At 38.5% G+C, this 13,044-nt stretch overlaps 1 protein-coding gene across 1 annotated transcript in view; it reads right to left on the reverse strand.

Annotated features, from left to right (window-relative positions):
• Positions 1–13,044, reverse strand: part of col14a1a (collagen, type XIV, alpha 1a) — a 151,839-nt gene that overhangs the window by 46,874 nt on the left and 91,921 nt on the right. The window contains exons 31-32 of the mRNA XM_013913665.1: positions 12,232–12,374; positions 9,227–9,336 (exon numbers count right to left, since the gene is read on the reverse strand). Of these exons, the coding sequence (XP_013769119.1) occupies positions 9,227–9,336; positions 12,232–12,374 (253 nt within the window). The remainder of the gene's footprint in view (positions 1–9,226; positions 9,337–12,231; positions 12,375–13,044) is intronic.

Genomic DNA, 13,044 nt, shown 5'->3' on the forward strand with positions numbered 1-13,044 from the left:
TGTGTTTTTAACTATTTAAGAGTTTCTTTTTATAGTTTGCTTGCAGCCTAAGCACTTTTGACCAAGCACATTTAAAAAGCATTTGGTTAGGGAACACATTTGTGGAATAACAATCTTGAAATAATCGGCTATCTTGTAGTGCTGATTTAGCATTTTTAATATCTTTTTTGATTATATATGTTTTTGTACCCATGAATGGTGGATGCAACAAAAAGTCTCGGCACGGTGGTTAGCACTGCTGCCGCACAGCAAGAAGGTCCTGAGTTCAATTCCACCATCAGGCCGGGGTCTTTCTGTGTGGAGTTTGCATGTTCTCCCCGTGTTTGCGTGGGTTCTCTCCGGGTACTCCGGCTTCCTCCCACCATCCAAAGACATGCAGCTCGTGGGGATAGGTCAATCCAAATTGCCACTAGGTGTGAATGTGCGAGTGAGTGTGAATGGTTGTCTGTCCCTGTGTGTTAGCCCTGCGACAGACTGGCGACCTGTCCAGGGTGTACCCTGCCTCTCGCCCTATGACAGCTGGGATAGGCTCCAGCCCCCCCCGCGACCCTGAAAAGGAGAAGCGGAAGCGAATGGATGGATGGATATTAAATTTCTTTTATTGCTTTCCTCATTGTTTGATGACTCATTAAAAAACAATCTCTGAACTAAAATAAAGCCCCTCTCCATGTGTAATGCACTCATCACCAATTACTTAGCTGCTCTTGTCCTATGACAGCTGGGATAGGCTCGAGCCCCCACAACGCTGAAATGGATAAGCAATTAAGCAAATGGATGAATCAGTGTCTAAAGCCACTGAATTCACTAACATTTCATAGTCCCAGGTTGCCAAATTGCTGCCAGTATCTTCCAGTATCTATACCCTAAGACATGGACCGGACTTGTGAAACTCTATTTTCTGTCAGTGTAAAGATGTTTAACTACACATTTGACATATCTTAATGTAAGAAAAAGAAGTGCAATTTAAATAATACATCTCTGCTGTGGTAAATGAAAGAAATCTGTCAGTGCAGCTCTTTGGACTTAAATTTAAAGAAATAAAAGTGTAAAATTACAGAAAGTAGCTCAATGGTCAGACTGTCCTGTAATTATAATTGACAGAAAATATCATTTTATTAGAACATGCAGGAACTTTTCTGTCATGTCTTAGTTGATTACTTTGGTGCAGTATGAAGGGCCAATGCTGGAGGTCTTTATTTATTTTAAAGCCATAAAATGAAATCTTTATAATGCTTTCTAAAATGTTTTATATTGCTATAAAATGTAAAAATACAGTTAATATTTTCCAAAGCCATCCTATGGGACCGATTGGTGAATTTGCAAGGCCAATTCAGGACCCCAAACCTTATGCTTGACACCATTGTCCTACAACGTGCATATGAAAGTATCATGACTGGCTAGAAGTTAAACATGCACAGTTATTTGTGAACAATCAGCACATGCAGCTCATATTTATTTTCATCCGTAGCTCATATTCTCATAGCTTATATCTTACTTTTGCACTGAAGCTCCCCAGTAGTTTTAATAGTTTTGTTCTCACCCTGTTGATTATGTGATGACTTTCCACAGAGATTCATCTCAAAGAGCTGCACTTGATCTCACATCATAGTTAGGTAAAATCAACTACATCCTCTAATATACCAGCAAAGACCACCCATTGTCACTGGCCTTGTGGCATCCCATAGAGAAGGACCCAGTAAAGACCACACACAGAATTAAAAAGATGACAAATGAGTGACTTTAAAACTACCTTCAACATTACGAGAGTCCTTTGTGTTTGTATTTGTCCATTCGAGACACACGCATACACCTAACAAGAGAGATTCTCAAAGACTTGGAATTATAACTTATCAGTGCGGAATAAGAAAATAAAGTAAAACAAAAGCCATGGCAACAATAACTGAGTATGGAATTTAAGACATATAACTAGCATAATGCTTTTTGCATTGAGCTGTACCTTGCAGGTCAGATGGCTGGCTGGAGCCGTTCACAGCCAATACTGCTGCCATAACAAGATAAATTACTCTGTTGGTGTCTCCCTCTCGTTCTCCTTCACACACACACACAGACACACACACGCTGCTATTTTCTGCTGTCTTAAACATCAGCTGCATGTGTAATATAAAGTACCTCATTTGTTTGTATCTCCTGTCAACAGATAGTTTATTTCACTTTAACTTGTTTTGCTTTATTTTTCAGGTTCAATAAATAAATACATTTGTGACTGTGTGACTGACAGCGCTACGTTATGACTTGGTTGATAAGGAGTCTCACAAATTGAACTCAAAAGTACTTTGATATCAGAAAAACAAAAACATAACACAGAGCTATCACTATTATAATGGCTCTATATGAATGTCAAAATAAAGTAAAATATGTAGACATTATTATCTTTGGGATTCAACTATGCAGCTGCACCAGGCACGTGTGTGGGGGGTGGGGGGGTGCCTGTACCCCTCAACAGTAACATTTAACTACAAATCACAATTTTGCTAAATAAAAGGATCTGGCTTGCACATGACTACCATTAACAAATGCTCGCTCTTGACGGCAGAGCGTGCTGGTTACGAGCTGGGAACGAGCTCGCAGAGCGCCCAGATTTTTTGCCACCTGGGCGGTGCGGAGCTGTGGGGAAACACAAATTCATTGGGAAACCAGTAAATAGGATGTACAGCTCACGCTATAGTCTATAGCACACAGGAGTATTAGGTTTTTACATACACGTTAAGTTGTCTTGTGGCAACTGACGAATTGAAACAAAATGAGCGTGCTGTGTGTGCAACAGCGCGATAAAACATTACCTGTCCTTTTATTAACTGCACAAGTAGTGGTGTCATTAGCCGCTAGCTAACTGGGTAAGGGTGTCATGGATCTGTAGCTCTGTCCACCTTTTTAGGGAACATATTTAATTTTAAAGTAAGTTACAGGGCTTATATTTCATTAAAAACTATCTAATATGCATATCCACATAATTATAGATGATTATAATTATGATATTTAAAAAACACACTGTTTTAAAAAAGTTACATTAAGAAACAGATATATTAGATTAATATTTCAAATATGACAAAATACTGATTTTACAGCAGCAGAATTATTGTATCTCTACAGTTTAAACATTTAATAAGCTTTCTGCCTGCACAGAGTGGATAGTGAAACAAAATCCTCACAAATACATTATTTTATATTTATTCCTTTATTTTTTATTCTTATTATTTTATTATTATAGTACTAGGAATAAATAATAAGGGAAGGATTCTGGATCAGCAACGTGATGAAAACTTGTGGCCATAGTACACAGTATTCTGGAGAAAGTCTAAAATGTCACTGTATGTGCATGTGTGTGTGTGTATAGATTTTTTTAGATTATTCCTCATGATATAACATTGTCCGGACATGCCCTGTAAGGACAGGAGCAGGAAACAGTGACAGAATGAGCTGTGTGAGGCTGATAAAGGCAGTGGATCCTTCAGCAGCTGGATTACAAAGAGCACTGGTAACATTAACACATGTACCAGTTGTTGCATTGCAGAGAACAATAATAAACACAATTGTTTTGGCTCTATAACATTTTTCTATCGTTACTTTATTATGGATTAGGTGTTGTTAAGTGTGGAAAATTAAATAATAGATTAATGCAACAGGAAATTGTGCCTTGTTCTCTGATGGACAGGAAGTGGAGAGATAGATGAGATGAGGAGATGGAAGGAGGAAGAGAGCAGAGTTTATTTCCCACATTTTTTTTTTAAATTTGTTGCTTTATGGTTCCATGTGTTATTGTCTCATAACACCTGTTTAATCAGAGACCATCTCTCCTATGGACTTTAAATGTCTACAGTCTCAGATCAACACAGCCCTGCCCTCCAGCACTATCAGCAGCAGGAGCAGCAGTAACCCCTCAACAGCAACACTGTACCCATCAAGAAAAACATGTTTGCGTTGCATTGTCAACACCTAATGACAGTGATATAGTATGATACGATTCCATATTCGATTCTTGATGAATGTGGGTTGTTGTTATGCAGCCTGGTTCTACGTGCCCCTTTCTAAATTCAAACATCTCTGCATGGCCCTGAGCTTTCACCTGGACTCATTTCATGCATTATTGATTTATTACAGACTGGACATAGAGGGTGTTGGCTAACTTATGTCTTATCGCCTTTATTGTTTAACCTCTGCACTGATGACTACAGCTCTACACAGCCTGGCTATGATCCGGATAAATTTGCGATTGGTCATTTTAGATAGCATTGACGTTTTTGCGTTGTTGATTTTTTGATGTTTTGTCTCATCTGGTGCTCTCTGTGCCTGATAAATAAAGTGTTTTGTTCATTAAATTTGAATTATCACTTTAACATGAATAAAGTTGGATTCTTAAGTTCAATTTGTATCTGGTTTTGTGGTTTTAACACAGAGATCTTCACACCCTAGAAGCAGATTCATTTTTGAAGAAGGGGGAGGGGAGGATGCCTGATTACACATGAAGAAACTGTTGCTCTTGCATGTGTTTTTTATGTAGTTGCAAGAGAAAAAAAAAGTTGTCTAGCTTATACTGTATGCTGTAAGCTGACCATACACTGATTATCAAGCTAGACACAAGTAGAATTGACTAGAAGCCCAGTCCTATAGTACAGTATTAAATGCTCAACTTGTTTTGTCGATGTAAACAATTATTTGGCCTGTAAATGGATCTGGTTTGACAATTAGAGTCGCTGAAAAACAAACAAACAAGTCTTATTATTCCTGTCTTTATGAAAAAGATCAGTGTACATAATGAGAAGCTAGAGCAGATTTGAGCATTTTTACTCTAGCTCTGGTAAAATAAACATTTAAAAAAATTTTTTTTAAATGATGCCTTTATTTGAACAGTCACTGCAGAGAGCAACAGGAAATGTAAGAGAACAGTATGACATGCATCAAAAGATTTACCAGCAGGAAGTGAAACCATGGATGTACATTATGAACCTTGTGTATTTTCTATAGTCTTCTATAGCAAGACTAACATCACTAGTATTGGATTGGGTTTATCTGTCAGATAAATATAGAAAAATCTAGGAAAGCAGAAACAAACTAAATCTAAACAAACAAAACTGCCCCCTAAACCTCTCCCACAAGACAAGAATGGTCCCTGGATGTTGGACGTTACTTGTAAAGGGTTACTGCCCATCTCTGGTCATTACCCATATGTTGAGTCCATGCATGTATATGGGCTCCACAGATAATTTTCTCTTCCTGTTTTATGTTGATAATATTTTTGCCTCTGGTGTTTGTTTGTTTTTATTTGATTTTGCCCTCCTTGTCCCTTCGTCCTTGATTACTTTCAGCTGTGTTCCCCACCTGTATGTATCCATTTCCTGAGTCTCCCCCTGTCCTGTGTTTTATTTTCCACATTGTTGTTCGTTTCCTTGCTCTGCTTTCCCTGACTTTTCTGAGTATGTTTGTAGTCTTTGGAATGGTACCCTGTCACCATTCAGATTTTGGGCTTTCTTTTTGGTTTTCTGGAACCGGAAGCGTTAAAGCTTGTTTAAAGTTTATTCCTGTCTCAAGAATCCTGCACTTCTGCCCAGAAATGTGTCCTCCACACAACAGTTCATTAAACACTGATGCACTTATGGTTCAAACTCTCTCCAAGGTGAAAATCCTTTGCTTTTTACACTGGACAATAAAAACGTCTTACTTCCTACAGGGACTCTTTTTACTTTCTAGACCAAATAGTTTATGTTCTAAAGTGTTTTGTCAAAGGCGGGGACCTACCAACATTCATCAATATAGATTTAAAATAATAATAATAACAACAATCAATAAACAAATTAAAAGTGCTTCTTTAAACTTAGTGAGATATGGTGGATAGCTGTAGAAAGTAACAAACGTACAGGTGGAAATTTCCTTAGTGTCGATTTTTTACAGCGCACACAACGACAGCTTTGTGTGCTGCTTGTAACTTTTTAATGCGGGGCATTCAATCATTTGGGTCACAGAAATAGTGACCGCACAGTTTTGGAGCAAAATGAGTTGTGTATCGCGGATAACTTTCACCTCTTCTCTCTGTGTGTCTAAGAGTTAAAACTCCTCATCATATCCATTTCTTCTCTTCCTTTACCTGTTTTTGTTCCCTCTGTGTACAGAGAGAGAACACACACGCAAACATGCTGAATGTATGTTTGTGTGTGTGCTTCCACCAGTGCCAGATCCCGCTGAGTATTCCTGCTTTCACATGAGGCGTCTTCATATGGTAATCCCTTTATAAAGGACCCACAAACATGCACACACAGACACACACTCCTCTTATTCACTTGTCATCCTGTCTAAATGGAGAGGGAGACTTCCTCTGGTCAGGCAGTCCTCTGCATCTGTTCCCTCTCTGAAAATTGTCATGTTCTCCGGGAGAAAGGCGAGAAACAACAGAGAAGACAAAAGGCAGAGAGAATGATGGACAGCTACTCCATGACATTTGAGAACTGAGATAGAGACAGTTAGTGGGCTGCTGTTGGCTTGTTTTCAGCAGAAATCCACAGAAATTCCAGGCAAAATAATGTTTATAGAAACTTTTCTTGGAGTTCTATTCATTTGTCAAACAAACATCTACTAGTCTTTAAAAAAAAATAAAGAAAATAAAGCAAAATCTAAATCCGACTGGTTGAATTAAGAGAGCTCCTGAAATGATCGGCACTCAAAGGAGAACGTGCATGTAAAGACAAAAGGACTGATTATCATTATTTCGTTTATCTCGGCTAATGTTGTTTTGCAATGTGAATTAGTCATTTCCTGGGCCTGCTGAGGCTAAATCAATGTCATTATTTATTCAGCGGGGGCATTTGCATCAGTATTTATTTCTGTGTTTATTTTTTTCTCAAAATGCTCTTTCCTCTCAAGTGAGCACAAAATTGTCTTCTGTTGGAGGAAAGCCATCAGAATCTGCTATTTTCACTCAGTCAGAGTAATTAGATACAACATAATTTACATAAAAATGCTCAGACGTAATCCCAGTCATCGAGGGAAATATGAAATGCCTTTGGAAGAAAATCATTTGGGTGGGATAAATAATATGGTTTCTCCAGGGAATAGGTATGACTGCATAAACAACTAAAGACCTTGTTCTAATGGTGTACTCATAAAATCTACTTTTTAAAGGGATTACACTCTAAAAAAAAGTTACTTGTGTTGCACTGATTAAAGAAAGAGACTGTTTAAAATAAGATTATTCTTGTTTTTTTAAATTCACATCAAAAATAATGACAAAAGTCCACAATAACCTTATCACAGGAGACCATAGAAATTACTTAAAGGTTGTTAAAATCTGCAGTTTTACTCCCACTTTGCACTCTCCACTGGTTTAAAAAAAACAACAATTGGTGCAAGAAAAGCAGTGGAGAGTGGGAGGGAGATAGGGAATAGGAAAGGGGGCTATCATCACATTTTTAAACACTCTCCGCAGCAGTGCTGACAGATCGAGAGAAAAATTTCAGCCCAGGAGCCTCTGGAAAACCACCCAACAGGAGCCACAGCTTCAAAAACACCAAAAATACAATAGAGCTTTCTTATGTTTTTGGCTCTCTACGGCAGCTTACCGCCACATTTCCTTCTCTCTCTGTCCCAATCTGCTCTCCAGAGTTTCAAGGCAGCAAACCTCAACATTTATGTGAAACACTACCACCTAAAAGTTCTGAACAGAGTTTATCACTGTATGGGTACAGCAAATATGTTAAGCCAAATATTGCGTTAGCATGGCATTAGCAGCTGCAATCCCAGCAGATCAGTTAATCTTATAGTCCGACCACATCGTTTGATGACTCATTTTCTGTTATACTGAAGCTGCTTTAGCATGCACACAGATGATATACCTGTGAAAGCCACTTTGCAACCCACGCTCACCCTGAAGCAGATACTTACTGCTAAGTTTGTTATAAATGGGATCATAATTTAGAAAATGGGTAATGTTAAAATAAGACATAAAGTCATTTATTTGGAAAAATAAACTCAACAGGAAATGGTTTACTGAGGTCATAAATCAAGCAGGAAGTAGTCCTACTTTGAGAGAATGTGATTAAGTATAGTAATTAGGACATTTTTGTAGATAAGCTTCAATGGTCACGAGCTGCTCTATTGTATGATTTACACTTTAGTCTTTTTTAATGTAATCATCAGGCAACGTAATATCATCATGCTATAATCACATATCATAATACAGTGCTCCCTTGGTTCACCTTTCATGGCCTCGCTGTTTCGCGGATTTTTTAATGCAATTTTGCTCGATTTATTTTTTACAGCGCACTGTGTTCTTCGTGCTGATTGGCTGTAAACCACTGTCAATCAATCTCGTGCCGCATCTCCTGTACAGTCAGAATGCATTCAGCTTGTCAAATTTACATAAATCTTCGATCACTAGCAGTGTGACTCTGAAGTGCTGCAACAAACACAACAATGTCGACGAAACTTTTGCACCGTCACAGGCAACTGCGGGTGCCTTTTCATTCTGTAATACTGGACTTATTTTTCTACAAAGGTTAGAACTTTGAGAGTGTTTAAACAAGATAGAAAAGTGTGAGAATGTTCATGCCTGTCTGAGAAAAGTGTATAAAGTGTGTAGTGAGGGGTTTTACAGCCTTAAAACATCTATAATAATTGTAAAAAATAAAGTTGGATATTTCGCAGATTTCACCTATCCCGGGTTATTTTTAGAATGTAACTACCGCGATAAACGTGGGACCACTGTATTGAATTTTTGTGGTGATAAATTAGTTATGTAATTGAGGGGAAATTAGAATGATACAATGCTAAGTGTTGGTTATTATATCTCATCGTTAGGCTATAATATGTTATCTGGATTAGAACCTTCAAGGCCCTAATGTTGGGCATACACTGTGCGATTTTTGGCCCATTTTGAGCCGATTCTTCAGTCGTGCGACTGTTTTGGTGATCGGCCCGAGTTTCGCCTTCATCGTGCGTCGTGCATCGTGTAGTATACATGGGGTAACGAGAAGCGATTAACACCTCACGACCAGCTCCCGATCATCAATCGTTTGGTCGTAAGAAAATCAAACCTGCTTGAAATCTTGTTGGCCGTCGTGATGGTGTCACCGCAGGCTCTCACACCACGCACGCGCAAACACTTGACATCAGCATGTTAGCCACAATGCAAAAATACTTTGTCTGTTTTGACGCCTACATTTTGAATCCAGCTACGTAAAGTTATTTTCAGCGTAGAGTTGCAAAAAAAAAAACTAACCTTGTGGAAGCTGCCATGGAAAATTTTTTTGATTGCTGCCTCTTCAAAGGTAGCAGTCTGGAAGTCTCCTTTGTAGTCATGGTTAAAGAACGTCAGTGTCTTTCCAGAGTCTGTGGGAGGAAAGTGGTGGTAGTGAGGTTGGGAGGATAGATAATTTTCCCATTCGGTGCAAATGTGAATTGAGCACACGACTAAGTATTACAAACATGCATTCCCTAAAAAAAAGAAATTCAATCAGAAACAAACAAAATCAAACTGCATATTTCAAGTGTCTGGACTAACAGAAACAGCTTTTTGAATAACACATACACTGTTGTATTCACACTAAAGACTCAAGATGTAAGCAAATATATGTCACTCACTCAAAAGTAACTCAAGCCCAAACTAAAATGCAATTTTGTTGCCTCCTTGCTGTATCGGGCTCAATTGGGAAAGCAGAGAAAACTAAATGATTTTTTAACATCCTTCAGCTACTCCTTGGATCTCACATGGGATGTCATACACTGATATGGAAATGGCAGCAGATCAAGTCTTCTCCAAGTCAGTGATGTCCAAAACACTTCTAAAAGTTCACCCTAGGGGTGAGCTTACCGAGTGTGCACTGTTTTCTGTGATAGGGCTTATCACAGTATGACACAAACACTTACTATACAGCCACTGCACCATGGTAAGTCTTCAGCCACCATTATCATCATCATCCCATCTGTTTTAACTAAAACTGACTTTATATCGTACTCAAGCTGTGGCTGATCCACAGCTGTAAATTTAAGGCCATGACCCCTTTTCATACATATAATCAGGACCATTCAGAAAGAGTTAAATAATACAGGTATTTACCAAAAAAAAGCAGGAACAGTCACTGTAAAAAGAAAGTATACAGTCTGTCAGGTTTTATGTATCAGGACAAAATGACAAATCTGGTCCTTATCAGCTCTTTAAATCAGATGACTGCAACCTCAGATAAACAGAAATATGACATTCTTGTATATGTCATTATTTATTTAGCAAAAACTAAGGCAAAAAGTAGGAAGAGTGTGACAGACTAAGTACATCTAATGATTCAATAGCTCGTAGAGCCACTTTTAGCAGCAATAACTTGAATTAATCATTTTCTGTATGACTTTATCATCCCTCACATCATTGTAGAAGAATTTGTCACACACTTCTTTATAACATTGGTTCAGTTCACTGGTTGAGTAATTATTTATGCACAGCTCCCTTCAGGTTCAGGTTCTGCCGCAGCATTTGGAGATTTGCTGCTGTGCTTGAGATCAATGTCCTGTTGCATAACCCAGTTTTGGCCAACCTTTAGCTGGTAGGTGGTGTTTCACAAATGTGGCATTGTGTATTAGGACCAAATATCTCCACTTTGGTCTTATCTGTCCGAAGGACATTGCTCCGGAAGCTTTGTGGTTTGTTCAGATGCAACTTTGCAAACCTAAGCCCTGTTGGCATGTTCCTTTTAGAGAGAACAGGCTTTCTCCTGGCAGCCATTCAACATTTGCCATGCTGACTGAGGCTTATAGAGTCTAAGATGAAGCTCTTGGGTATTTTTACAGTTTGGGAGCAATGCTAAACCTGACATTATGGTGAATTTGCAGGGCCACTGTCAGAAGGTCTTCCACACAATGATGGAAATCAACTCATAACCTTTCCCACATTGATCGGGAGCAATAATTGCTTCTCTGCGATCATTGCTGGCGTCTTTCCTCTTTGGCATTGTGTAAACACACACCTGAATGCTCCAAACCAAAACCTCTGCTTTTATAGAGGTGCTCACACTGGTTAATCAGGTGCACTTAGTTTTGCACACCTATAATCTTTGACCTAATTTTTGTTAAATAAATAGTTTTGTAGTTCACCTAAAGTTGTATTTACATAATTTTAAGACCTGCTAAGGAAAAGATCGTTTTTATGTCCTGACACATTAAACCTTAGATTTGAAAAAGGCCATGCTTTATTTTAACCATGCCTGTATCTTTGATTTTTATTAATCCTCGAGGTTAAATAGAAAATACTTTTTATTGTTTTTGTTGTTTCCACAAAGCAAAACAAGCTAAAATATGACATTTTGAAAGTGGAAAACTGCATTTTGTTCCTGAAATCATTGAGACCATTGTATATGTTTCAGGGCATATATAGGCTTGTATACAGTGTGCAGCATCATTGGTGATGTGAAAGTTAACCTTGACAGAGGTGCACCAGTAGCCTTTGATTAGTTTAAAACCAAATGTGGACTGGTCGGACCACAGAACAGCCTTCCATCTCTAAAAAGTCTTTAATAAGTTTGGATCATGGTGGTGTTTCTTGTTTAGATGATTGTTTCTTTACATGACAGATTTTTCTCCAGTTCTCCAGATTCCAGACGTATTAATATATTGTAATAACTACTGCAGTAGATAATACTCCAATCTCTGAATTCTAATGTTTACTTTTACAAGGCATTATTCTTCATTTTGTGAAGTAATATGCCACATTATTCAAAACAGTAATGAATCCCCATCTTCACTTGTAAAGCGAAATTTTCTTAAATTTTCTTTTTCTGTCAGTGACTTCTGAAATGCACCATTTTTCCCCACGTACACATCCTTTCCAGTCTTTTGATGCCTCTGACTCCAATATTTTGAAACACATTAATAGCATCCATTTGAAAATAAGCACATATAGCATGCATACAATTAACCATGGGTTTAAATGATCATTGCATTCCTCTTCTTTCTTTTCTCTTTTTCTTCTCACAACGCGTCCCAACTTCTTAAAGCTGCATAAACCATAGTGGATTAAAACTGTAGTTAATGTAGCATCCCAGCTGGAATCATTAATATCTTTGCAGCCCGACTTCTAAGTTTGGCTTCATTATGCACTTTCTCGGTTTACTTGGAGGTGCTGGGAAAGCTGTAGCAAACATCTGCTATTTAAGTCTATACTTGTCAAACTGTGATGTGCGAAAATCCAGCTGAGACAAAAAAGGTAAAGAAGAAAGAAAATAGGTGATTCAAACTCACTGTCAAGAATCAGTCCAACTAACGGGTCGTTGTCCTTGTTGAGGATTTCCCACAACGCAAAAGGTTCCTGTGGGGTCTCGGGAAGTAGGCGGAGCATCATAGAAATAGTATAGTCAGATGGTAAACCCTCAGGGTGAAGATACCTGTCACACACATGAAAGGACAGGCAAACACACACATAGCAAGCTTAGCGGTGCCTGAAAGGCTTGTATGCACTAGGTGTCTTTAAAAAGTGTGCTGTCTGTTTTTAGCTGTTGTGATTGCTTTTAGAGTGTTTTCAGATGCCTGAGACTCACTATGAGCACCAGCCTCTTTTTAATCACAGAGCCTAGTCTTTTTATAGGTAGCTGCCTCCGAGCACTTCAGGCTTAAATCTCCTAAGCTTCAGTTTTTCAGAGTGGTTGTCACTTTTCAGAAAAGGAGCAATCAAAGAACAAGAAGCTGAAATGGAAGTCTGTTGACAGCATCAAGTGAAAATAAGCTCTGAAAACATCAGAAAAGACCTTGGGGATCGAAACTGGAGCCACTGAATGCTCTGAGTGCTACTGAGTGTAAGCAAACATGTATGTTGTATTTAAACGTGTACCTGAAGTCTAGTGCTACTGTAGATACGTACCAAATCTTTTAACCTATATGAACAATCTCTTCGAATGCTTTCAAGTTCTTCCCAGCACCTTGCATGTGGGCCAGTGGCGCAATGTCTGACTATGGATCAGAAGATTCTAGGTTTGACTCCTGGCTGGCTCGTTGCAGTTTTAGCTTTAAAACAACATGTTCTCTTTCACTGTAAGTTCTGTACCTGACTTTCTAGAG

This window comes from Pundamilia nyererei, unplaced genomic scaffold (assembly GCF_000239375.1).
Source record: "Pundamilia nyererei isolate P.nyererei 1_Seehausen unplaced genomic scaffold, PunNye1.0 scaffold00144, whole genome shotgun sequence".
NCBI classification, from domain to species: domain Eukaryota; kingdom Metazoa; phylum Chordata; class Actinopteri; order Cichliformes; family Cichlidae; genus Pundamilia; species Pundamilia nyererei.